Consider the following 27,347-nt stretch of genomic DNA (forward strand, 5'->3'; position numbering starts at 1 on the left):
GCCCAGGAAGGCTATCAGATGCATATGAATGGAAATGTTTCCCCTGTCACACCCAGCCCTTCCTGCATTTGTGGCTGTCTAGATGGGATACACAAAGTATAGCTGCTACATAGCCCAGACGTGAATTGGAGACAGGCTTCTAGCACACAGAGCAAGGTTAAGAGCAGAGAGATGTCCACTTTCTAAAAGTGGCATTTCTAAAATGGTAATGTAAAATCCAACTTTACCATTAAAGAGGAATTATCACCACCGTTCCAAAGATATTAAACATGAAGTAGTTAGTACTTTCAAATTAGGAAGCATGGCAGTGAACAACTAATGTAGCTGTTTGTCACTGCCACGACATGTGAAATTTAAAAGTACATGGCCTGCATTTTAATTACACAGCACCCTGTGCTTAGGTGTGACTTAAGTGTAATAAAAGGGGAGTTTATGGCTTGTAAAGTGATTTTAAATGATAAGTGAAGTGGCAGCAAATGGCACACACAGGCCCTGCAATGGCAGGCCTGAGACAGGTTTGAAAGGCGACTTGTGTGTGTTGCACAGCCGATTCTGCAAGCCCACCAATAGCATTTACATTACAGCCCTTGGGTACATGGTACGCCCCTTTAGAATGGACTTACAAGTAAACTAAAAATGCTATCAGGTGTACACCGATGTCAACATGTTTAGAGAAGAAGCACATGCACTTTAGCACCTGTTATCAGTGGTAAAGTGCTCAGAGTCCTAAGGTCAACAAAAAGATACAGCAAAAAGTGGAGTGAAGCAGGCAAAAAGTTGGGGGAAGACCACCCTAAGGATGAAAGGTCAAACAATGTGCATTCATTTTACTGATTTGAGGGGAGTAGTAACATTGTTATTATTTCATATGCATATGAAGTGTGATGCATGTTTCCAGACAGGGAGATTTGGTCAATTGTTGTTAGATAAAGTTGAGGACACTAGTAGTTAACATAGTGCAGTTAACTCTGTTTAAACATATGGGCTTACCTTCTATTTTGTTGTGCATTTTGGTATTGTTTATCTACCACTGCCACTGCCAGACAGATACCCAGGGCTTGGAGTTTCAGGGACATGTTGATTGAGAATGTTTTGTGGTTATTATGGGCAGACATTGACTATTTATTCTTTTTTTCTCCATCAAAAGTGCAGTGGATGAACCACCATGATTCCTTGACATAAATTATACTCTTTATATGACGTCTGGAGTATTGAATTTCTGTTGTGAATTCCACTGTTTAGGGTATAATACAGGAGAGGTGGAGGACGAATGACAGACTTTTACTCATCAAACCCCCATACTCTAAATAGAACGGACAGACCTCCATGGTGGCAGACCTGTGAAGAGATGTTTTTTTGAAAGGCCAGATGCATCCGCTTAACTCTCAGCCAGGCCCTTAGATACATGTTGTTTTTTCAAACTGTTGAAGACACTTTGAGTGATTAGGTTTGGAACTGTAAATAGTATTGCCTTTTTGGTCAAGAGATGTGGTAGATTACAGGCAAGGCCTCTCTATGAGGTCCATGTCATTTGTGAAGGGCCAGTAACAGCAGTTACCAGAACCCTTTGGAAATACGAGATCCACAGGTACACCACAGGTTCTCTGTATGTCACTTGGGGCTAGATGTAGGTAAATCTTATTTACCGATTCATAAATACCGAATTTTACCGATTCGGTATTCATGAATCGGTAAATAAGATGTAGGTAAAAATTAATAAATTTTTACCGAATCGGAAGGATTCGTTATTTACCGATTCGGTAATTGCCAAATCGGTATTTGCCATTGATTCCTATGGGCCTTGAAGCCCATAGGAATCAATAGCAAATACCGATTCGGTAATTACCGAATCGGTAAAAATACCGAATTGCCAAGGGGGACAGGGTGTCACTTTGACACCCTGTTACACCCCTGTTTCTGGCTTGTGTGCCATGTGACTCACATACATGCCCTGTGTGTCACATGGCACAGGTGTACATGCACAGATGTGCATGTACACAGGAATTCGTTATTTACCACCCAATGGTATTAGGTGGTAAATAACGAATTCTAAAGGCCCTGTAGCACTGTTTAAAGGGCTACCTACATAAGAAATTACAGATTCTGTAATTTTACCGATCGGTAATTTTACCGATTCTGTAAAATTACCTATTCGGTAAATTTACCGAATCTGTATGTTTTTGCTACCCCTACATACCAATGTCCAAATACTGGTCGGAAACAGCCGAAAATAGGTATTTTTGGCCGTTTCCGACCGGTATTTGGACACCTACATCTGGCCCATAGAGATTTCAGCTGCTTCCAGCAGATATATGAAATAGCAGAAATCTCCAGTTGGCATGTAGATAAACAATGAGTAATACGATTTACTAGCCCTAACTCCACGTCTACTTACTTCGATGATACAATAACAATCAAACAACTCCAAATAAGCTTACATTGCATTAACCTGGGATCCCAGAGGAAGGTCACTGAAATATCTACTTCATATATCAGAAATAAAAGATTGTACTCAAGTTTCCTGTTCAAGTAGGGATTGGCATCATTTGGCAGAAAATGTAAAAATAAGGATTCTTTTTACATATTTATTTTATCATGAATGCTACACATTTCATAGAAAAACTTTCAGAATTTAAATATTACGGATGACAGAAATACATTGTTTTAAGAAAATAAGTTTTTCTTCAATTCCTCCACAAGAGCATCTTCAATTGGTCTTAGTAAATTTATTCGCAATACTTTGGCTTTCTACAAACACAGGATCCACTGATGCCACTTTTGCTGCTATAAAGGAGTGAATACAATGGAGGACAGCAGTAAGGTCCTGAAATTCGAGTTCCTGAAAGACAAAAGATAAAAAAGGTGAGAGTATAAGGAAGGCATCCCAACATTAAAGTAATTTTGTTTGAAATGAATCAGTACCCTGCCAGCAAGGGCATGAACACAAACAGAATTATTGTCTGCAGTTAGCTCATCATTGGTGGTACGCATAACGCATAACAAAGCCTAAGAAGTAACGGTGAGCAAAACACAACAAATCATGTTCTTAGGGATTATCAACCTATATTACATAACAGTAATAAATACATATGGCAACATAACTACATGTATGATAAATTACCCCACGGAATTAGAAACTTTATAAAACGAAACAAATACCTATTTAATAATATGCACTTACAATTAAAGAAGAATAAGCTCCAATTTATAAGTGTATTACAAATTAATTATGGTTAATGAGATTAGGAGAAGTCGCAAGCATTTTGTCTTATTCATACCTGACAAGTGTAGAGACAGCCAATTGAAAAGAGGGATATGAGACACTCAACACTGTCACAATCCATGTTTAAAAAAATCACACGGGTACATTTTTGGGGGACTAGCCGTTGGCGCTCACCTGACAGTAAGACCTAATATTTTTCAAAGAAAACTGTAAAGTGGTGCACACAAGGTAGGAGTGTTTACCCTACGCTCCTTAAAATGAGACACCCCTGAGGGAGCCTAGTACAAGGAATTGACGAAACCTGGGCACACACTACATATGCAATTGGTTGATTTCCCCTCAGATAGACTGAAGTATTTCCCTGTGTCAGACATATGTTTGGTCTCAAGAAAACAATATAGCGACAAGACTGCTATAATTATTTGTGTGTTATGATGCAAATGTTAAATGTCGTTTTGTGTATAACCAGTGCATATAGTAATTTTGTGTATTCATATTTATTGTCCATTGTGAATTGTTAAAAGTATTGGTGTCATGTTTTTTGAAAAACGATTGTCTCCCTGTTTTTCACACATTTGAATTGTTTGGATAAACAAAACAGTTAAAATTGCAAAAAGGAATGGTTTAATAAAAATTCAATCCAAGCCGAAAAGGTCAAAGTCAGTTTGTTGCTCTAAAGTAAGAGGAGCATAAGAGAAAACGGAGCAAGGTCCTCCCATTTTCGTGTTTTCACTTTTGGAAAGTGGCATTTTCTTACTTTATTATTATTATTATAATTAAGCTTGTAGAGCGAACAGCTACCCGGAGGTTTCCCAGCGCTAGAACAGGATGAGGGCAGAGAAAAGGCAATGTTTGAGACTCGTGAGACAAGGGAAACAGCTTATTGATTAAACAACCATGTTTTTATGTCCTTGCGGAATTTGAGGTAACTTGGTTCTGTACGCAGGAGAAGGGGAGAGAATTCCAAAGGGAAGGTGCCAAGTAAGCGAAGGACCGTCCACCGGATCACTGAAATAATATCGACTACCAAAATATCGACTACCCAAAATATCGACGAAAAAATATCTACAACCAAAATATCGAGTTTGTATGTACAAACAGGTAAGTACAAAAATATCGAGTACAAAATATCGTTAACAAAAATATAGTTGTAAAAAATATCGACTTTAATAAAAACAATGTTTAATTACATTAATATAAAAAATTAACTACTAAAATATAATTAACAATACTTAAAATAACTTTTAATAATTAAATAATTAATGAAAGTAAAAAAATAATATTTTTTTAATCATATTTCTTAAAACATATATATATATATAGTAACACAATTTAATTAAATAATAGCCAATATTATTAACGTACAAATACAAAAGAGTAAAAATTACTATTCCCACTGCAAAGAGTGCAACAGTGGATATATGACGTTACAACGCAACTTTTACAACGCACTACCATTACAACGTAAGTATTGGTAAGTATATAATAATTTTTTTTTATTTAAATTATTTAAAATTATTTAAATGTAATTTAATTTCATTTAATTTCATTAAATTAAATTAATGTAAATTTAATTTTTCTTTATTTTTACACTGTACCCCTGTACCCCTGTACCCCAAAACTGACCCTGAACCCTAAAAAAACCCTTTACCCAAAAACCCAAAACTGACCCTGAACCCTAAAAATACCCCTTTACCCAAAAACTAAAAACTGACCCTGAACCCTAAAAAATACCCCTTTACCCAAAAACTAAAAACTGACCCTGAACCCTAAAAATACCCCTTTATCCAAAAACCCAAAACTGACCCTGAACCCTAAAAATACCCCTTTACCCAAAAACTAAAAACTGACCCTGAACCCTAAAAATACCCCTTTACCCAAAAACTAAAAACTGAACCTGAACCCTAAAAATACCCCTTTACCCAAAAACTAAACACTGACCCTGAACCCTAAAAATACCCCTTTACCCAAAAACTAAAAACTGACCCTGAACCCTAAAAATACCCCTTTACCCAAAAACTAAAAACTGACCCTGAACCCTAAAAATACCCCTTTACCCAAAAACTAAAAACTGACCCTGAACCCTAAAAATACCCCTTTAATTTAACATAATTAGCAATTAATCAATTAAATTAAATTAATTACCAATTACATTTTAATTAATTAACAAATATTATTTAATTACCAATTAATTAAATATTACTACCAATTAATACATTTACATATTTAATAAATAATAATTAAATTACTTCCCACCCTATTCCCCTATAAACCCACAACCCGCTACAGGAAATACATTATTTTAATTTACATAATTAGCAAATAATAAATTAAATTAAATTAATTACCAATTAAATTTAAATAATTAACATATAATATTTAATTACCAATTAATTAATTATTACTACCAATTATTAAATTTACATATTTAATTAATTATAATTAAATTACTTCCCACCCTATTCCCCTATAAACCCACAACCCGCTACAGAATAAAATTACACAATAATTTTAAAAAAATCATTAATTAAAAATAATTATAACATAAAATGACACTTTTCACACATATTATAACATAAAAACACTATAAATAATTACATATTATATAAAAAACTATATTTTTTACTTTCGATATTATTTACAGTCGATATTACTTCACTTACCTTAAAAACAATATTTTGGCTGTCGATATTCTGTCCTGTCGATATTTTCTCAAAACGATATTTAAAACTCGATATTCTGTCCAAACGATATTTTGGAGTCGATATTATGTCTGTGCACCCCGTCGGCCCATTCTGGCCCGTTTGATCCTGGGTACCTGAAACTTGTACTGGTTGGAGGAGCGAAGGACGCGAGAAGGGCAATATTGGTGGACAAGATTTCTGAGATAAAGTGGAGCCCTACCAGTGTGGATTTTGTGCATAAAGCATAGGGCCTTGAACTTTGTGCGACACTCAATGCGAAGCCAGTGAAGGTTCTTTAAGGACATAGATGTGGGGGATTTGCTATGTTTCCGCTATGTTCTGCACCATCTGCAATTTACGAGTTACTTCCTTACATGCACCTAAGTAAAGGACATTACCATAGTCCAGTCTGGATGTTATTAGGGCTTGAATTACGTTTTTTGTGTGTCCTGAGGAAGCATCCAGATGATCTTCTTGAGACACTTGAGAATCGTTACACACGTGGAAGCGACTCTGACCGCTTGTTGCTTCATAGACATCAGGTTTACCATTGTGTGTGCCTCCGACTGTTTGTGCATTCAGTGTCTGGTGTTGGAGTGACAGGAGCTGGGGATATGCATTCATGCTAGACAGTAATTGTTGGGGTTGAGGTGTGCCCTGCCCTGACTCATAGATGGGCTAAAAATACCTGGTCTGCACTTACAGTGGTGGGAGGAGTTTCACTTGCACCTAAATAGAATGTGTCTCCTTTTCACAATGCTGTCTGTAGCCCCTGTGGTCATGCAGCACCAAGGAGGACAGGTCTGGTTTGGAGCTGGTTCAGACACTCTTACTCCAAAGAGAACAATAACAAAATGGGTTATAAGTCCTATACCTAAGACCCCAGGACTTTAGATTACTTCAAGGAACAAGATGACCCTGCCAAGAAGAATAGCGAAAGGACTGTATGAGGAGCGCTGCTTTCCTGTGTGAGGGGTGATTGGCCTGCAGTTGCTGCTTTTGTCTGTGGTGTAGGAAAAGGACTGCCTTTTTCTGCCCTGTTGTGGTGTCCTGCTTGAGAAGAAAACTCCAAGGGCTGGTGTGTTTTTGCCCCCTGTTTTGGAAGACTCAGGGACATCAAACTCTTCCATTGGGCTTTCTCCTTTTTCTTTACTAAAATGTTCTCAAGGGCTTTATTTGCTGAGAGACCCTCTATGTCTCTGGGAAGAGCTCCCATGTGCTTTCCTGTGTGGGAGTTCTTTCTATGTTTTTCTGAATTATGAGAAGTACCTGGGGCTTTAAATTACTGGGGAGCCGCTATGTACGGTATTTTCCAGACCAAGCTTACTCACTATGTAGCGAGCTGTGGGCCAAGGGAGACACTCAGCAGGGGCTCTGCTGAGGTGGCCCGTGCTGTGCATTGCCAACTCGAGTAGCGCTCCTGCTGAGAGGAGCACTGTGCCCAGCATCAGCCAGGCTGGAGGCAATGAAAGGAGCTCAGGAGAACTTACAGGAAAAGCAGAGGAGCTCTGCTGGTGACCCGCTGGTAGGTGGGAAGAGGAAGGCTGCGCTGCCTCTTGCTCCCGCGACGAAGAAGCTAGTAGGGAGTGGACCTGACAGAGACCAGCTCCACGTCCAGCACCCACTGCTGACAGAAAGAAAGCTGCATGAGGACCATGCTAAAGGAAGGCCTGAAAGAAAATAGTCGGTGGCGCCGTCTGGCCAGGACCAACGTGACTGCCTAGAGCCCCAGTTGCTAAGTAATCCTCAGCGCTGCAGGGGCAGCAGAGAAGCCCTTGTGCCTTCTGCTCCATGTTGCAGAGAGGCCTCACCAGGTGATCTATTGGTCACCAACTGGGGACAGGTGAGTGTCCTCCCCCATCTCTTTCTTGGAGTAACACACTGCTGCGCCACCCCAGTGTGGGCAGCTGCGTGCTTTACCTACTGTTGGGGGCCTTGAGATTGCTGGCATTGTAGGGGGTATGGCTGGCGCCATTGACCTTGCCCCTACCACATTTGTCTAGGTGGCTCCCTCACATGTCAGTTGGCAGCTGCCACTAATCTTTGTGGGCACAGGAGAAGTTACCTTAAGAGAGCAGGATGTGTGGCATTTATAGACAGAGGTCCCAATCCTGCTCATGCTGTTGTTATGATTCCGTGCAACTTCTAAGAGAAGAGCAGAAGTGCTGTGTCCCCTGAAGGTATCAGGGTCTGTTTTTAATGCACGAGGATGGTGCTGCGTATGGGGGTAGGTCTCGTACCACATATCAGTATCTGCCACATGGCAGGATCAGCCTAATATGAACAGTACTGGTGGTAGTGTTATTTTCCTAATTTGTGACATGTGCAACTCATAAGTATTTACTTCAGTGCACTACATGTTATGTGTATAACAATTGCCCTATGGCAAAGTGATGTATGATCTATGCATTGTAATGACCATTGCCCCTAGTGGCAAGGTGATTTATGTGATTGGGGCCTAATGTGTTTTCATGTATAATAGAAAGGATATTTTTATATAACCTTGTGTGGGATCTCTTTTGTGGTGTGCCCAGTGTGTCACTGGTGTGTGTGGGTATTGTGCAAACACTTTACACATTGCCTCTGGGATAAGCCTGACTGCTCTGCCACGCTACCTAGGGGGTGAGCAATGGTTATCTTGGGTGTGTAACTCCCTCACCCTGATTAAAATGGTTTGTTCTGCCTGGCTTAGGTGCATACCTAAACCAACAGGAAACCCCATTTCTAACAAAACCTGATTGGTTTATTTAATTTACTTATAAGTACCTAGTAAACTGGTATACCACATACCCAGGACTTGTAACTTGAGTGCTACTAGTGGGCCCACAGCACTTATTGTGCCTCCCACTTAAATACCCCCTTAAAACATGTCCCATGAATGCCAATTCGACTTGGTTTTATAATCCCGTTGCCAAGCCAGAAATGTCCTTTGTATTGCTTATAAGTTGCCCCTATGGTAGACCTGAGGTAGACCATAGGGTAGGGTGCATTGCAATTAAAAGGTTGGACATGTACTTTTAAGTTTAACATGTCCTGGCAGTGAAAAACTCCTGCATTTGTTTTTCACTATTGTGAGGGTACCTCCCCCATAGGATAAAATTAGGTTGCCTTATTGCATTCAATAAGTGCTAACCTTTGATTAGGAACAGGTAAGCATTTCATGTTTGATGTCTGATAAATTGTAATAAAAAACCATCCCTAATGATAAAGTCAGATTTTAAGTTACAATTTTAAAAGTTGGAATTTTCCCGCCCTAACTATTTCTGGGTCATGTGACTGTATGTAGCTGGCAGTTTAACTGTGTTTATTTCTCCCAGACAGCCACACAATATAGGCATTAGGTGTGTCTGGATAGGCCATCAACTGTAAGGATAAGGATGCAGGGGCAAAGCTGGGCACAGCCCCACTTGCAACTAAATAGACTTTGTTCTGCCTTCACACAAAAAACTTGGAACCCCTGCATTGTTCATGCAGACAGCCAGAATCAAGGTCAGGGGAAGTAGGATACATGAAGCACGTCATAGGAAATTCTCTGGATACTTCAAGAAATAGGACTCTCGGACCCACTCTTCTGTTCAGTTACTGAACCTGTGGAATGACCCTCAGAGGACTGCCTGGCGCAGTAAGTTGCTGTGTACTCCACAAGGTTGTTTTGCTACTCCTGGAAGGATTGATTTGCTGCCTGGAGCCTGCCTTGACTCTTCAGAGGCTATCTCCTGCAGCTCTGTTCCACTGCTTGAACCCAGGACTACCATAATGATGTCAAGGGCTTGTTGGCTGACCCCCTGATCAGCCCCTTAGGGACAGAAAAAGCTCCAACTACCTTGATCCTGTACCTGGACCCTGTCTGAGTGGGTCTTAAGCTGCCAAATGGTGCCACTCCAACCTGGGACTGCTCTAAGAACCAAGAGCAGATCTGGACCAACCAGTTCATCTATCTGCCCAAAGTGCATAGCTGTGGCAACTCCCGCTAAGTTCTTCTACACAGAAGCAAATCATTTTCAGAGGACCTCTGCAAAAGGGGTATCAGGCCTCATCAGCTACAGCCTCCAGCCTTGTCCTGCTGGAGACATTCGACTAAGTTTGAACATGTCAATTTTCACATCAACTTCTTACAGGAGCTTCCTGATGAGGATGGTGCTCCTTGAACACCACCTGCAGCCTTGTCCCATTTAGCTTTACTTTCTCAGACAGATTTATGCTGAAATTTCTGCTAAGTCCAAAGGTAAGTGCTGACCAGAACCAATCCACTTTTTGTATCAGACTTGTGCTCCTTGTCGGCCATCTTTTTCGACTTTGACCCGGTCTTGCATAACTAGATATCTGTGGCTGTCACTTTGATCTTTCAGGTGCTAGTTTTGACCATAAACGTTAACAATTCATAATTTGGGTTCTACAGATTGGACTTTGTTATTTTGGTGACAAATAATGTATTAAAATGTACCCTTTTTTCCCTAAATTGGTGTGAGATTTTTCTTGTATTGTGTATTGATGTTATTACTGTTTGTGTGCTGCACATTGTCTAAACTAAGCCTGAATGCTTTTGTGCCAAGCTACCAGATATTTAACAAATATTTAAACACAGGTTAATTTAGTGGCTTTTTTTCACCCTGAAAGTGATTGGGACAGTTGCATAAGCAGGGTTAACACCCCGCTCAACCAACAATCCAATTACTCACAGTACCTGTCTCGTGCAAGATGAAGCTACATAAAGGAAAAGCAGAAGAAATGTGTATGTTATGTTTCTTAATATTTTTATATAGATTTATGGTACATCTTGAAATTATATACCACTTTTTAAGTAATGTATTGTAAATAATAAATACTTTACATGAATAAATATTTTTGTGCCATAATCGTTTTTTTGTTCTTAAATTAAACATTACTAAAAAATGTTTCTTAAATAATAATTTTAAAATGTTTCATTAAAAAATCGAATATTTCTAACACAACAGGAATTATTATGCAAACTATTTAAAGTTAACATTTTTATATTTAAAAAGCATTACAAAAATATAAATGGATGACTTTGCAGACTATTTGTGTTAGTGTGCATTATTCCTCATTGCAATATGACACATCTACATTTTGCATAGCACTGTAAGGAAAAAAATCATGAAATATATCACAATATGTCATTACATTGTGAATAAAATCATTCAAACAGTGGGTCACTATTTCCTTGTGAATAAAATCATACAAAGGGCGGGTCACTATTTTCTTTTGGAGATTTCATAGTAGGTGTAAGAGTTTTAGGGCCAGATGTAGGAAGCCCTTTACCGGTTGGTAACGGCCTAAAATCGGTATTTTCGGCCGTTACCGACCGGTATTGAGCTTTCGGGATGTAGGAGACCGAAAATCGCCCAAATCGGTAAATATTACCGAATCGGTAAATTTACCGAATGGCAACGGTTTGCGATTCGGTACATTTACCGAATCGGTAAAGGTACCGAATCGGTAAAATACCGATTCGGTAAATAAGAAGTGGTAAAAATGGATATTGAGATGTATGGAAGCTCTGAAATACCGAATTTGCTTGAAATTCGGTATTTAGGAGTCGGTATTTACCATGGATTGGAATCAGGTGGTAACCAGGTGCAACCTATAAAAATGGACCCAAAATGCAATTCTGTTTGCACAATGGCGGCATTTTATGTCATTGCAAGACGGCTACCGCTACAGGAGGAAGGAGAGAGGGAATGGCAGAGAGAGGGGCAGGTCTACAGGCAGAGGGTCACCTTGTTTATGCTCACAGAGGCAGAGATACTGCAGAGGTACAGGTTGGCCCCAGACACCATCTTGGAGCTCATCATGGACCTCCAACCACTGTTGCAGAACACTACCCCAAGGGCACATGCAATGCCACCCCATGTGCAGGTGCTGTGCAGCCTCCACCTGCTTGCGTCTGGGAGCTACCAGAGCATGGTTGCTGCGGTAGGTGGGGTGACACAGAGCAGCCTGTCGAGGTTTTTCCACAAATTCCTTGACGCCATGTTAAACAGGATGGAGCATTACATATCTTTTCCTGCTACCCATGCTGAACTGGTGCAAACAAAATCTGACTTTTACCAGATGGCTCGATTTCCCAATATAATTGGCTGCATAGATGGCACGCACATTTCCATTTGTCCCCCTGCTGCCACAGAATATATCTACAGGAATAGGAAGTCAACCCACACCATCAATGTGCAGGTGATTTGCAATGCAAAGTGCGCCATCACTGACATCGTGGCAAAATTCCCTGGGAGTACCCACGACTCCTATATTTTTCAAAACAGCGGCATCTATGCACGGCTGTCTGCAGGGGAATTTGGTGAAGGATACCTCCTAGGTAAGAGACAGTGTCTGACCCCCATAATACCTATTGCAGTAAGAAGTACATGTATGCATGTGAGTAATGTATTCCCTTTTCCTTTTAGGAAACAGTGCATATGCCCTCCGCTCATTTATACTCACCCCCTACCTCAACCCCTCAACACCCAGCCAAAGGAGATATAACCGGGCCCACAAAAGCACACGGAATGTTGTTGAATGGACCTTTGGTATCTGGAAAAGCAGATTCAGATGCTTGCACAAGAGTGGAGGTGCAAGGCAGTATACCCCCATCATCTGCTGTAAGATAATTGCTGCCTGTGCCATGTTGCACAACCTTGCTGTTAAGAAGGGTACAGAGGTGGAGTTGTCTGACTACGAGGATCATGACGACGACATTGCTGTGCCTGAAACACAACCTGCTGGAGTGACAACACCAAGTGATGGCAGATACAGACAGGAGATTACACGCAACTATTTCTGAGTACGTAATGAGACACAGACAGGTTGTGAATGAGAAGAACGTAATTTAATGTTGCCACAACGTTCATGCACTGAAGTGCAACAAATTAAACATAATAAACGTGGGGACTGCATGTCCCGGGTTACTTCACCCACACCGGCAATGTCACTTGCGTCCGCGCTTCCCAGAGCCACTGGGATGTTGGTCACTGCTTTCTGCAGGGCCTGCAGCCTCAGCTGGGCGCCTGCTGCTCCTACGTGGCTCAACTACAGCGCTTGCCAAGCTGCTGCGGCTACTGCTGTCGTCTCCCTCTGCCACATCCAGGGCAGGATTCAGTGCAGTGTGTGATATGATCATAGCCTCTAGGGCACTAGTGATCCTGGCCATGCCCCTGGTGACCTCGGCCATGTTCTGTGTGAGGCTCTCCTGCATATTAATGCCTCTACGGCATAGCTGGGATGTGGCAGTGGCCAGACGATTCATGGCCCTATTGTGGACACGGGCGTCCCTGCGCCTTGTATGTTCCAGGCTGTCCAGTTTTGAGCAGAGCTGGGTGATGGAATTGCTCATTTGCTGCATTCTTGCTGCAAGATCAGCATTTGTTTTTGCTACCTCCCTATTAGTTTCTACAATGTCTCTGAAGCCCTTACCCATGTCTCCTATTTGTTCATTTAGGACCCGAAATTGGCGGTGGCAGGCCTGTATGGATTTTCCCTGCATCCGTTGTATGCACACCATGCTCCCCTCCAGCCCACGGAACACAGTGCCATCTCCAGGTCCACCTGCACTGCTGGGTCTGCGCTGCCATCTGCGCGAGGTGAAAGACTCATTGGTGGGCTGCAGTGCAGCAGGAGTCACAGGTACAGTGGCTTGAGCCTCACCCTCTGCTGCCTCCATCACTGGCAGTGGGGCCACGACTCGCCTCCTGGCTGGTGAGGGTTGCAGGTGCAGACAGGAACAGTGATGGGGAGGTTTCTGGAGAGAAAACCAATGGAGGGGATTGTGAAAGGTGTGGGGAGTAGGGAAACTGGGGGGTCTGTACTGTCTCATCTTCCTGGGAGATGGCAGTCGTGTCTTCTTCCTCCTGCGAGGCTTGTACACGGCTTGGCCCTGCCTCGTCACTGTCCTCCCTCGCTGGTGTAGTCCCTTCTGTTGCTGTGGCTCGACTGCCTGATGTTGCCCCTAGGTATAAATAAGCGTATGTTAACTGAGTGCTACTGTGTCACAGTCAACTTTCATTTTTCTGCATTACTTTCAGTGCCTTGCTGATGTCTGTGCAGTTACACATGGTCTTACATTAGCTGACTACAGTTCCCATAATGCATTGCTCCTGTATAGTGGTAGCAGTACTGGACTGGGGTTGGCCTGTCCACAAAGGGTAAAGGGAGGCATGTTGGTATGGGGTGTCATGCTGCGCATGCGTCTTACCTTTTCCTGTAGCTCTGGCTGAGCTGTCCACATCTCCAAGTCCCACAACACTGTCTGGCTCGATGGTTGAGGCCACCAACTCCTCCAGGTCAGTCAGGGGGGGCGCTGGGTTCCTGCCTCCACCGGTGATACCAGCCTGCTTATATAGTTCTGACATCTTCTTTTTTGTGAGGCTCCTGATGTCATAGAAGCGTTTCTTCAGATCCTCTATGCTCCTGCTTGTGACTCCCACTGCATTGACCTTTTCTCCAATTGCAAGCCACATCTTACGTTTTGCAGACTCAGGTACAGTGAGGGAGTGCCTGCCAAATAGTTGCTTGTGGACTCTCACCACCTCCTCCACCAGTACCTGCAGCTCCATGCTGCTGAACTTAATTTTCCTTTTCCTCTCTGCCTTCTGACTCTCACTGCTGCTTGCCATTTTCCCTGTGGTAAACTCCCAAAAATCACTCCCTGCTGCTCTCATTAGAACCTTCTAATGAGTTGCAGCTGCCTGGTTAGCCACTTCCTGGTAGGGAGGGGGAGGGTGGTAGCACCTGATTGGCTGTTTTCATTAGTTTCACTTTTGCTTGCTTTCCGATTTGGAATTTACCGATTCGGTATTTACCGATTCGGTATTTACCGATTCGGTATTTCCAATGCATTCCTATGGGCCTTTTGGCCCATAAGGATGAATGGGAAATACCGATTCGGTAAATACCGAATCGGTAAATACCGATTCGGTAAATTCCGAAAGTCCGATACCGAATTTTACCGATTCGGTAAAAAATACCGATTTTTTTCCCTACATCTCATTTACCGATTTTTGAATACCGAATCGGTAAAATTCGGTATTTAGGAATCGGTAAATTCAGATTACCTACATCTGGCCCTTAGTGTTGCCCGACTATTTTTGAGTGTTTGCGGGATTTTTTGAGTGTATGCTTTTGCTTATCATTTTGTTAGAACTGATTGTTATTGTGACCTGTTAGCTACATGTTTGTATAATTTTTGAGAATATAATAAGTGTTTTTTTTTGGGGGGGAGTTGTTTTGGGAGTTTGGGTGAATAATGTCTGGGAGAAAAAGAGACAGGATGAGGCAGGTGAATTTCAGGGAAAAAGAGGTTGAGTAATTTGCTGGCTTTTGTTCAATTACCTGCCCCAAATGTTAGGGGCAGGTGGGAGAGTTGTGCGGGACTACCCTATATAAGAGAAAAGGCAACATTAGAAGTGGGCCACCTGACAGTGATGCGAGCAACATGGACAGGATAATGAAACAATAATTTGTCTAATTTATCTCTTGAGGGTGTCCTTCTCCACCTTGCAGGAACTGAAGTTGCATTTGATTTTGGGGAGTATCATTTGCAAAATATTATATTTTATTATAATTCTCATTTTATTACATTTGTATTTGAATATCTTTCGCACATATTTCTTTTTTTTTTAAATAATTATTATATTTTGTTGATTTTTGACAGAAGAATTGTAGTTTTCCAGTCATGCCAAGTAATGCAAACTCATCAAATTGTAAATACAATCTTGTTTTTACTTTGATAAAATGTACTTCACTGGTAAATTCAACAATGAATTCAAATAGCACTTTGAGATACTGTGTGCGACTCTGAACCAAAGGAGTGTCAATTGTGTGGTACTTGAACATTACCATGCTAACACTCCTGGGTCAAAATTTAATTTATGAATCACCACCTTGCTGTGCTGTATCACGTTAAAATGAGAGAGCCTGTCACCATAGTATCTACTAAAATTGTGTTGCTGCTCTTTTCCGTAGCTCTAACCCACAAACTGACTGCCTAGTGCAGCCTGTTCACATTTTAACACAGTTTGAAATATTTTGTACTCAAAAGGTATTATTGTATCATCCAAGTAAGAAATAAAAGAATTGGAGTAACTTAAAATATTTTAATAATTTGTATAAGAGTTGTACATTGAAGCATACATGCAACGTTGTATATACTTTAACATTCATTGCAATTTGTTTGCTATTTTGTGTCTGCCTAAAAGAGGCATGCACATTTCGAAATATAGCTTTTTCAAACACTTAGATCTTGTTTTTTGACAAAAACCATAGTTGACTACATGAGTGTACCAATATTCTACCCGTGTGACAGCCCCTGATGCAAAGTAACACAAAGCAGCTCAAAGCGCTAATTATTGTTATATGCAGTTGTTTTTGCTTCAGTGCTGGAGAAGACACAGTCCCATGCTCTCTTCTCCTAGTGCTGCCCAGCACATTAATGTGTTAGTTGTGCTGTGTTGCGCATATTTTTTTAAATATGCCCATAAATGTTTTTGGTTGGTTTTAATAAACCTTAGGTGCCATGAAGCATTTTATACAATTCCACAACAAATTAATTTTTTTTTTTAAATGATTTGATGTTTTGGTAAATGTTTACTGATAGTAAAATAGATTTAGAGTGTTAAGTTTTACAGATAGTAGAATTGGTTTAGAGTAGTTTATGGAACTTATATTAATGTTTGCATGTGTTACTATAGTTATTTACATGTATTTGTGAGAAACCTGGACCTGTTTGCAGTGGCCTCCTACTTTTTGCTCCCATTTTGACTATTAGACACTGGATATTTAGTCTGATTGTGTCCTGAGTTCTGTTAACCAGACCCAAGGCCTGTGCTCTGGTATAAGTGCATGGTAATTAGGTATATTTACAATTGGTTCTGACAACCTACCTGTAAGACTCTAGTATGTGGTAGGGCATGTAGGTTTAGAGGCCCAGTAGATTTAATACACCCTAAGGGGGCACTGCTGTGTTGCCTGCTGTCATTTTATAGGTAGCTCTGCTCTGCAGGCTTCTTTTAAAATTAAACTATATGTAAACACGAGTTAGGAATTAAAGGTACTTCCAAAGTCTTAGACCACCTTATTTTTACATATAAGTCACCCCTAATGTCTCCCAGGTGCCCCAGTGGTAGGGAGCCTTGTAACTGTAAGCATGAACATTATAAATAGGGCTCCCGGTTTTCCGTTTAAACGGATTTTTACATATAAATACAGACGGAAAACTATTTTTCCGTTGTCTGTATTTATATGTAAAAACGGCAAAATACTGAAAAATGTTGCTGATCTAGCGTGCTCGAATCCAGAGTTATTTCCCCTTGCCCCCTTCCTTCTGCTGGAAATTCTTTCCCGGGCACACACAGCCGCATCCGAGTGCTTCACAGGTCTTTTGAAAGACCATTTACTTGTAACGAGGCGTTATTGTTCTCAGGGGCGGATTCTTAATAAGGGGGGGGGGGAGGGGAGCTGCGCCCCTAACCTATTTTGCCTCCATTATTTGTGTAATTAAATAAATGGCTCGCACCTGTTGCAGAAACAATCATCCTGCATATTTCCGACCCTCTCTGTGCGCGAGGGTCAGGCAGCGTCAGCACACAGAAACATGCTCTTACTGCCCATGTGCCATGTCGCAGGTTTTTCAGAGCTGGAGTGACTTCAGCCCTGGTCTGAAACCTTGGTCAGAATGTAATGCCACTCCTCCTGCCTCACGTATCCCACCCTTGCTGAATGCCTCTTGGGCGCTTCAGGCTGCAACCTGTGAATCCCAAGAGTGCGTGTCAATCACCTTTCTTCCCAGCTCGTCACATCATTGCTGATCATGATTGGGTGGATCAGCAAGCCTCATTGATCCCATCCCACCCTACTGTGACGAGTTGGGAAAGGGGGCAGCAGTAGACTCAGAAGTTAGTGACGTACTTGCTTGAAACAATGGGGTGCAAACGATCGATGAAAGTGAGATACGTAGAGAGAGCAGAGTAATGCCACTGCATGTTCAGTCAGGTCCGTGCAGCGAGTTTGTCTCCAGTCCTCCGTGAAACGTTAGCAGTCTCCAAAAACTGAGGTTTTTAGTCATCTTGGGTGTCGGGTTGTGTTTATTTCGCCTGCAGCTACAGGTGCCTTGGGTGGAGGGGGCGACTCGGTGAGACCTGAACAGAGTTGGAAGTGGGAAAAGAAAATTCAATTTCTTCTGAATTGCTTTTAGTTATAAATGTTTTTTAGGCAGCAGCACAACGTGGAATACAGAATTGCTTCTGTATCACTAACTTTTCATTTGCATCACAACAGTTTAGCTTACAGTACGTGTCTTGAAAAGTGCATTGCTTTTTAGTACGTGACCTTTTCTTCCCACCGGTATGAATAAGGAATACAGAAATGGTGAGCAGTATTCCATATTTACTGCATGTTACGAACCATTCACATTCCAATTCAACACGCACTAACTGACTTTATTTGTTTACGTTTTCAACTTGAAAGCTGTAAATGCGAGGCAGATCTGAAGGACCTTTAGTTTTATGGAATGTGCTGCCAGTAGCAGTTACCTAGAAAAACATTTTTAGGCCTGGATTAGATATATAAAAGTCTGCTAAATACTGCATTTTTTTCAGTCCTCACAAAAGTTTATTTCCAAATGGTGGGCATTATCCTCTTAAATATTTTATTTAAGATACATTGTTCCCTACATTTCTATATTTTAATACTGTAAGTAGTTCAAGGTAAATATTGTTTACGTTATTAAACATTATACAGATTGTAATAGAGCTTTAATCTCACAGTGGCCAAGAGTGTGCATGATGGCTTTCTATTGTAGAAATACAACTAAAAGACAACCTAATGCCCCCAAGAGTGCTGTGTTTGACTACTGACGGAGTTTAACAAAGTAACGCTCTGGTCGGCACAAATTAAGCACTGATGGTGTGGTACTAAAGTGTTTTTATAGCAGCACTGAGAAACACAGGTACTCTCCTTTTCAAATTACTCAGCACCAGACCATTTAAAGTACTGTTAAAGCCACAACAAATTGTTAGTTTAAGTGAGCGCATGTGTGCATTGTAAATTTAAATAAATGTGGAAAAATACTAGCTGGAGCGTCGTCTTTTGCTTGTGGCCAAAATAAATGTGGATAAATACAGAAAAAATGCCCAAAAAATAAATATGGATAAATACAGACGGAAATGGCAAAAAAATAAATACCATAAAACCGGGAGCCCTAATTATAAAGGATGTTTTATTTCCCCTGGTAAGGGAATAACTGCTAATTGTGTTTTTCTCCATTAAAGCACAATGGCTCTTTAGGCTAACATGGTAATACTTCAATAAAGTATAACTATTGATAGAAGTAAGCTAAAAACATACTTTAAAGTATGAAGATGGTTGTTAGAATAAATCCAACAACTCACCAATGTGCTAACTACCACAGAAAATAAGTTATGGAACTTTATTTTCTGATTAATTAAAATCCAGCCTTCTGGCAGCCTCTCATGTTTGGTCAGGATTTTGGCAGGTTGAGCCAAACTACTCTGATGAAGTGTGAAATGGCCTGCATACAGACAAACAGCTAGGGCGGTTGACCTTGAATCTGGGGAACCGGGTTTGAGTCTCGGCAATGACGCTGAACATCCTGTGATTCCGGGTAAATCACTTAATCTCCCCGTGCCTAACAAAATTGAAGGTGTCCTCATGTAACGCAACTGGTGCTATGTAAAGCGCTCTGATACCCGATACCGGGTTAAGTTCGCGCTATATAAAACTCAGTTAAAAAAAAAAGATTTGAAAGCTGCAGAGCAAAAGGCAGGAAGTGGGCTGGGTAGCCAAACTAGTCTTTAAAGAGGGAATGACAGGAGTCTCAGTAATTGAATTAACAGAGAGGCTGAAAGGCTGTAGCGGCAGGTGCAGGTAAGCACGGTGAGGCGGGCTGGGGGATGTCGGCAGATGAGGGAATAGGACAAAATAAATAAAATAATAACTTGTATTCCAATGTCTGTCAACATCCCCCCAGGCAGTGCCCCGCACCACTGTGCTTACCTGCACTGGCCGGTGCTGCTGGAAGGAGGGTGTTAGGGAAAGTTAGTTATGCCAGAAGGTTGGCTTAGCCAGATCCTAACCTCCAGGAGAGAGTGTCTCCATTTTGGATTTTAAAGGAATAGTGCTTTTTAGGACAAGAATATGCCGCACTTTGGAGGAAGTTGACATACTTCTGGGTGTCACTGTCACCTGGTACCCCATTGGTCATGGGTTGCCCCCTACTACTCAAAAGGTCTTAAAATAAATGGAATTGGAAACTGTTAGAACTGGGATTTCTGGTTGGCTAAGGCTTGCGCCAAAGCCAGGCAGAAACCATCACTCTAGTCAGGGCAAGGGAGTTACACGCCAAAGATAACCCCTGCTCACCCCCTTGGCAGCTTGGCACGAGCAGACAGGGTTATCCCGGAGGCAATGTGTAAAGCATTTGCGCACGCACACAGCAACAATATCCCCGGCACACCACAAAAGGAACTCCACACAAAGTTATATAAAAATAACTTTTGTATTGCCAAAACACATCAGATGGTAATCACACAATATACATTGTGCCAACTGGCACGGGCAATATTCACACGGGATTATTTACACAGGACAGGGTCACGTGGGCCACTGTCAGGATCAACACTTAGCAGAAATAGCACTTCTAGAACATAGAATAATTGTAGAACAAAATAACAAGTGTAGAACACAACCAGTAACCACTGGTAAAAGGTAGGTACCCACTACGCAATACTAATCACCATAGGCATAGATCGCGCAGGGACACATAATCTCGCTAGTATAAAATATACTAGGCAAAACAACCTCCTAAGTATGTAAACACATTTAGAGGCATCACAGGCATAACGACATTACCCATTACGCATACATCACATTAGGCCTAACCAGTATAAATACAGTAGGCAATCTCCTCACTAGTCTAAATACATTAGACCCTACCCATAAGCATAACTCACATTTAGGGGCGTAAATCACAGTGAAGCACAATCTCACTAACGAACCTCCATAGGTAAAACCATCTCTAGGTATCAACACAGGGTGCGTAAAACATACTAGATGCATTACATTTCCTAGCACCACATTTAAAGCACACAAATTACATTTAGGGCCTTGCGCCCTATCCATAAACTAGCCCCCTGGCCAACTGGGCATCTCAAGAAGGGGCCTCAACTGCCCTGTGTCCAGAATGTCAGGGTGCGCTGCTAAGCCAGCACCAGTAAGAGGTGCGCCACTGGCGCAAACCTAAACGTTGCAGCTGCCCACTACCTGCTGGGCAGCTGATAACAATTACAGGGCCTAAACGCTGCAGCTGGCACTAAGTGCTGCGCAGCTGTGGAAGGCCTGGCACCTCTGTGCCACTTCTGTCCCTCTCAGGGACTGTGACTCCAATGGCGCCTAAATGGTGCAGCTGCCCACTACTTGCTGGGCAGCTGTAGGAGGTAAACTGCAGCAGGCAGGGGGGCTCTCAGTAGCCCCTTTAAACAACTTGCACCAAACATGGGAGCCACTGGGTTCTGACAATAAACAGGTCCCCTGGAGCCCACTGGCTCCTCAAATAATAAGCATTGGCCCCTCTGGGCCGAGGTAACCAGGTATGGCCCGTCGTTGGAGCCCGTAGGCTCAGGAGCTGACTATGCCCCCTCATGTGGCATCGGCATGGGCACCACTGGCTGTGGGACCCCCCACTGGGGCCCTTAAACAAAAATGTGCCCCAACATTGGAGCGGCCTGCTGCCATCGGGGCCGCTCTTAAAGAAATGGCCCTGCACTGTTATGGGCGCAAGGGGGGAGTGCGGGCACCGACAACGTGCCCTGACACCACCCCCCCTAAACAAGGAAGTATGGGCACCTCTGGGCCTGAGTAAACAATTGGGACAAACATTGGAGCAGCCCTCTGTGCAAGCGGGGCTGCTCTGGGTAGAGGCACCAGCAGGGTGCCTCGACGTCCCTCCCCCCCAGCCGGCTTCTACTCACCGGCTTGTCAGGGAACCCTCGGTGGTGCGGCAGTACTTCTCCTGCGGGATTCCAATGGACTCCTGGGAGCCCCGCACTGCCGCTGGCAGCTCAGCCGCCACTCTGGATTCACTCGGGCCCCCTCCTTGGACCCGGGGCTTTCTCTCACTGGCCGCAACCGCGGGGCTCTCAAGAGAGCATGGGAGCCCTGTGCCATAGCATACTCCGGCCTCCTCCCTCCTCCTTAAAATCCGGGCAGCTTTCTCTCGCCTCTTCCGGCGACGGGCGCGGGACTTCCTTCTGGAAACCGGAAGTCCCACCCGCCACCAGGCGAAACTTTGCCTGACTTCCTTCCCGGCCACATATCTCCAATCGGGCTGCGGCCGTGACTTTCTTTGGTGGCATAAACGGGGTGGCATCCGTATTTTTAAATAAACAGCGGGGTGGGCACCCACTAGGACCACGAAGCATGCCAGCAGGGTGGGCACCTCCGAGAGAGCAAATTGCGGGGTAGGCACCCGCCGCTCTAAACAACCACCAGGCATTAAGTCGCACGGTGCGCACCTGCGCACCCAACATAATCGAATAAGCAGGGTGGGCACCCGTAATTTAAATTCATATCGGCACGGCGGCCATAACGCAGGGTGGGCACCTGCTAAAGCTAAACAAAATAGGCGCCATGACGGGAGGAATCCCTGGACAGCAGCCCAGAGAGGCAAAGGCACAAAATAGAAACGCTCTCTAAGCGCTAGGGCACATTCACCAGCCCACTCCTTAAAAAGCGCTCCCAGGGCGCTTAGGCTACAAAAAGGCTGGGCAAAGGTAAAGAAAGGGTCCCAGAAGTCTGCAAGCAAGGAAACCCAGGCAAAGGTGTCCAGGGAAAGTCCATCAGGCATCCTAGGGCTGGGCAGGGCCCAGGGAGGCAAGCCTTCCCCTGGGCCTCAGCAGCAGCACGCTCCTGGTAGATTCAAGTTGAGCAGAAAAACATTTTCAAGGGGTCACAGCCCCCTTTTTATACACCAAAATCCTTTGTCTAGCAGGGCGCAGGCAATGGGAGAACCAGCTACAACTGGTTATGAGGAACTCCTCAGCACTTTGTTTTGCTCTGCCCCTCTCCCCCTTTCACTGGCCAAGCTAGGGACATCAGACGCACCACAGGGGGTGGAGCCAGCATTGTGGAGGGAAGGCCCAGCCCTATTCAGGTCCCAAGTGCACTCCTCCCTCCTATCAACATGCAGATCTCTCCATTCACCACCGGGGCAGACACATCCTGACTCCTGGAGCCAGGCACACCAGCCAACTCCAGCCAATCACAAGCCAGACAGCCAATTTACATTCACTGCACAGACATGCCAAATTCTAGAAGTGGCACTTCCACACTAGACACAATAAATCCGCACACATCATCGCGCAGCATTTAATCTCACGAGTTTGCACATACCAAACTCGACCCTGCACTCCCCACACATCAGGAACTACCATGGTCCCACATATTCCCCATGCATTCCTATGGGAGGGCAGGCCACTCTCACAACACATACACAGAGAGAGCACACACTTTACACTGGACCGCAGTGAAAAAGTGCGCAGAGGCCTAAAATCACCAACACCAGGTTACAGAAACAGGCTAGGCAACAGCAAAATGTTTCGGGGTGAACCTGCCAAAAGGGCCAAGTCCAACAGAAACATTTAGAAGATGTTGGAATACTAAAATATAAAAAAAGTGTCGGAATCGATGAGTGTCTAGTCTACTGACACTCAAAGAGGGGAAAAAGCATGCAAGGGAGCTGGTTAGAGGTGATGACAAAAGGCATAAGACCCCCACTTAATTATTACTTGAAACCAAAGACCCCAAATGAATCATTATTGAAATCTGGGGACCCTCACTGAGGTATTACTGAAATCCAGGGACTGCGAGTTAAGCAATTTCTTGATGATTTGAACCGCAAAACAATACACAATTAATACAGAAATAAGCATTCATCAAACAAATACATAAATGAGGCAATATGTTATTGATTTCACAAATGTGTATAACGAATCCGTATACCAAATTAATTTTTAGACTCCAATTTCAAAATCCTTCATATTTAAGAATGTTATCACATTTTTAATTTTACATTGTGCCTCCTTCTTTATATACACTTTATTAATCTATCATGATTATTTAATTTTCTAAGGAGTCGCGGATCCCTGAGTAGCTGTCGTGGACTTCATGGGTCCCCAGACCACAGGTTAGGAAACTGCATCAGAGTTACGTAATAACAGGGTAGGGCAGAATGTCAAAAGAGGAGGTCAGTGAGGTCCGTGAGAGGCCACGTGCGTTTTACACTGTAGGTAAAGAAAATCACAGGTTGACAAAATTACACATGACGGAATGCTCTTGTCAGAGCAAATGTCATTCTCTGCATGGTTGCGCCTAGTTATCAATTCAACGAGGGAATATCGCCGAGTTCACATATAACCCGTCAAAGAATTACATTTAGCAAAACAACAAGCCGTGCGATTATCTGGTGGGGAAAACAATCACCACAGGTTCGAGGTCATCCGTTTCTTCTTCTGCCAAGGGGCTTACTTCAGCAAACTCTGATTAAGTCATTCATTCTGGCCTTTTCAAAATGTTTTTTCTCTGCGATCATCTGGAAAAATAGTTTACATCAAGGGCCTGCAAAGGTCAAGCGTAGAGCGCACGAGCTTGGATTTTGTCCCATCGGCCCTGTGCTTGCTCTGACCGCCTGCGGATATGAGAGAATGACTCGCAAGGCCCCCCTGGCATTGTGAGAGGGCCTGGGGCACTGATGGCATTTTTATCTATTTGACCGGTAACATCTCTGGAAAATCTCTGCCACCGAGCATAAGAACCGTGATGAGTATGTGGTTTCATTGCATTTGTAGTTGATAACTAAGAAGCATTGTAGAGTTCAGTGCGGAGGCTATTGAGAGAACAGAAATCATTGGAACGAACGCTGCTTGTCTAAATTTGAATAACGGGAGGGCTAAATACGTAGGCTAACTTGCGCGCACAGCCTAGCTTCGCCGCAGAAAAGGATTATCAACACTAAAATACCGTCGAGTCCATGGCGTGAGTGAGCACGTTAAATGAGTGTAAAACCGCCTCGGTGGTTCTGTGCTTCTATTCGAAATGTGCTTTGCTGTAAACGTGGGTTTATAAAACATAAAATATTTTATTTGCATTTAATTACTTCCACGAATTGCGTGCCAATTAGAGATAACAATATTTGGCATGTTGAAACTCCTGTGGTCGTCTAAAAGTCACGTTCCGTTGCATCGCTTGAGAATTTGACTGCAAAAAAAATTCACAGCTTTCTTGAGAGCTAAAGTATTCTTTGAAATTACAGGGCATTGCTCCCTACCTTCATCTCAATTTGTTTGGTTTCCACGTTCTGGAAGAGAAGTTTCACTCGTGTTTTTCCATCATCTGAAGAACCCTTCAGTTGTGAGAATTTAAACCTCCAGAGCACACCCTGCAATATAAAATGTTATCTTTAAATACAAAAAATAGCGCAAAAACACTCAAGCAGATTCGACGATTTTATGAATAGAGAGCAATGCATTTGTTTACATATTTCTCATACGAATGTCTTCAGTCGCTGTATTGTACAATGATAGGGCGTACTCAGAGACTGGGCTGCAAGAGTGAGGGGCATGCTATCTATTCTAAGATAATAAAGGATTCCCTTTCCTCAGTTATTGGTGAATTGTGTCATATACCTGAACTTGAAGTTATAAACATTTTTGTGAACATAGAGGTATTAAAAGCATGCTCTCTATAAACATTACCACACTTTTTCAATGATGAGCGTCAGAATTTCAAGAAACGTACATGATTTATCTTTGAAAGTGTCCATATTTTCTTATGATAAGCAAGCCTGCTTTGTACGATAGCTACCAGAGGCTGAGCTCAGGTTTAAATTACTGAAACCTTCACTAGATCTAACAAGAATAGTGACATTATTAATTGAAGTGGACAGCCATACTCCCCAACTAATAATCCAGTTACTCCCACTGATCATACCCATAGATTCCAGTTGTCTTACATTTAGGCAGTACCTCTCTTTTGCCAGCCTAAAAATCAAGAGTAGGCTCAAAATCAGCATAATTAATTCATCCATCCAGCTTAATTAATTTGTACATCCATCCTGACCTAGTCACTACACTGGGCTCTAGTTTCAGCTCTCTCAAACAGGTATGATGAACAGTCTATGGGCCAACGCTCTTTATGCAACATACAATTCTCCGGGAGCCTTCCCTGAAGGCTTGAAATGATCCTAAATTAATTGCTTTTCCCACCTTCCCAGAGTATTCTTTGAGACCTCAATATTAATAATGAAGACTGACAACTGTGTGTTCTGTTTTTGCAGCTGGTCTCATAGCACTACTTTTCATCACTCACTCTAGTGCCACCTATTCATTTATTTTATTTATTATTATTTATTTATTTTAGTGTTTTATAGAGTGCAAACTTGACCCGTGAAGGTATCAGAGGTCTTTACAAGGTTTACAGAAGTGAACAAAAAAAGGCTTAGAAATACAGAAGTATACCAAACAATTGGAGAGGGACAGGGGTGCTGGACACATAGGGGAATAGAGGAACATGTGTGTATGGCTGCAATTACAGTTAATCAGTAAAAGACTCCACAGTTTCTTGGTGGATTTATTAGGCGATCTGAGGAAAAGGCGATAGTCATAGATTAGTCAGGCTTTCTGTGGTAGTTGAAGGCAAAGATTAGGTGAGGAATTTACCCATGAGGAAAGTTCTGGACTCCTTTTTGAAGCATGCCAGAGAATGGATTCTTCTGATGGTGGATGGGAGAGAGTTACAAATTCTTGGTGCGGCCCCGTAGAAAGCCCAATTGTAGGGATTTTTTTCCCCGAAAACAGGCAGGTTGGAGCAAGAGGTCTCTGGCGGACCGGGAGGTCCTGCTTCCTCCACATACCACTAGTTCTGTGCAAGATAAGCAGGGGAGATTGTGTATAGAGCCTTGTGTGTAATGCTTGCCAGTTTCAACTGTATTCTGGCCTTGAGGGGGGGCCAGTTCAAAGCTTTCAGATGTGGTCAAATTTCCTTGTTCTGGTAAGTAGTCTGGCTGCCGCATTGAGGCAGGCTTTTAAAGGTGCCAGGGAGATCTTGGGTAAACCCGAGGGGGGGGAACAGCCATATTCCAGCCTAGAGATGACTAGTGCTTGGACTGCCATTTTTAGGTCGGGAGCATCGATGAAGGGTTTCAGCTCCCTTAGGTAGCTCAGGTGAAATCTGGCTGATTTGGCCAGCGAGTTGATGTGGTCCCGCATGTTCAGGTTGCAGTCGAGGTTTATTGCCAGAGATTTTGCCGAGTCCACGATGGTCGGTGGGTAGTTTAAAGATGTGATAGCCTTGATTCACATCTGAATCTCCGGGTTGACTTTTGTAGGGGAGATTAGGAGAAATTCAGTTTTCTTTGCATTGAG

At 42.8% G+C, this 27,347-nt stretch overlaps 1 protein-coding gene across 1 annotated transcript in view; it reads right to left on the bottom strand.

Moving 5' to 3' along the window:
* Window positions 1-2,607: 2,607 nt before the first annotated feature.
* SNTG2 (syntrophin gamma 2) overlaps window positions 2,608-27,347 on the bottom strand; it is a 1,262,328-nt gene continuing 1,237,588 nt past the window's right edge. The window contains exons 16-17 of the mRNA XM_078647499.1: window positions 25,253-25,363; window positions 2,608-2,839 (exon numbers count right to left, since the gene is read on the bottom strand). Coding sequence (XP_078503625.1) covers window positions 2,708-2,839; window positions 25,253-25,363 — 243 coding nt within the window. The 3' untranslated portion in view covers window positions 2,608-2,707. The remainder of the gene's footprint in view (window positions 2,840-25,252; window positions 25,364-27,347) is intronic.

Source organism: Lissotriton helveticus, chromosome 6, assembly GCF_964261635.1.
Source record: "Lissotriton helveticus chromosome 6, aLisHel1.1, whole genome shotgun sequence".
Classification (NCBI taxonomy): Eukaryota; Metazoa; Chordata; class Amphibia; order Caudata; family Salamandridae; genus Lissotriton; species Lissotriton helveticus.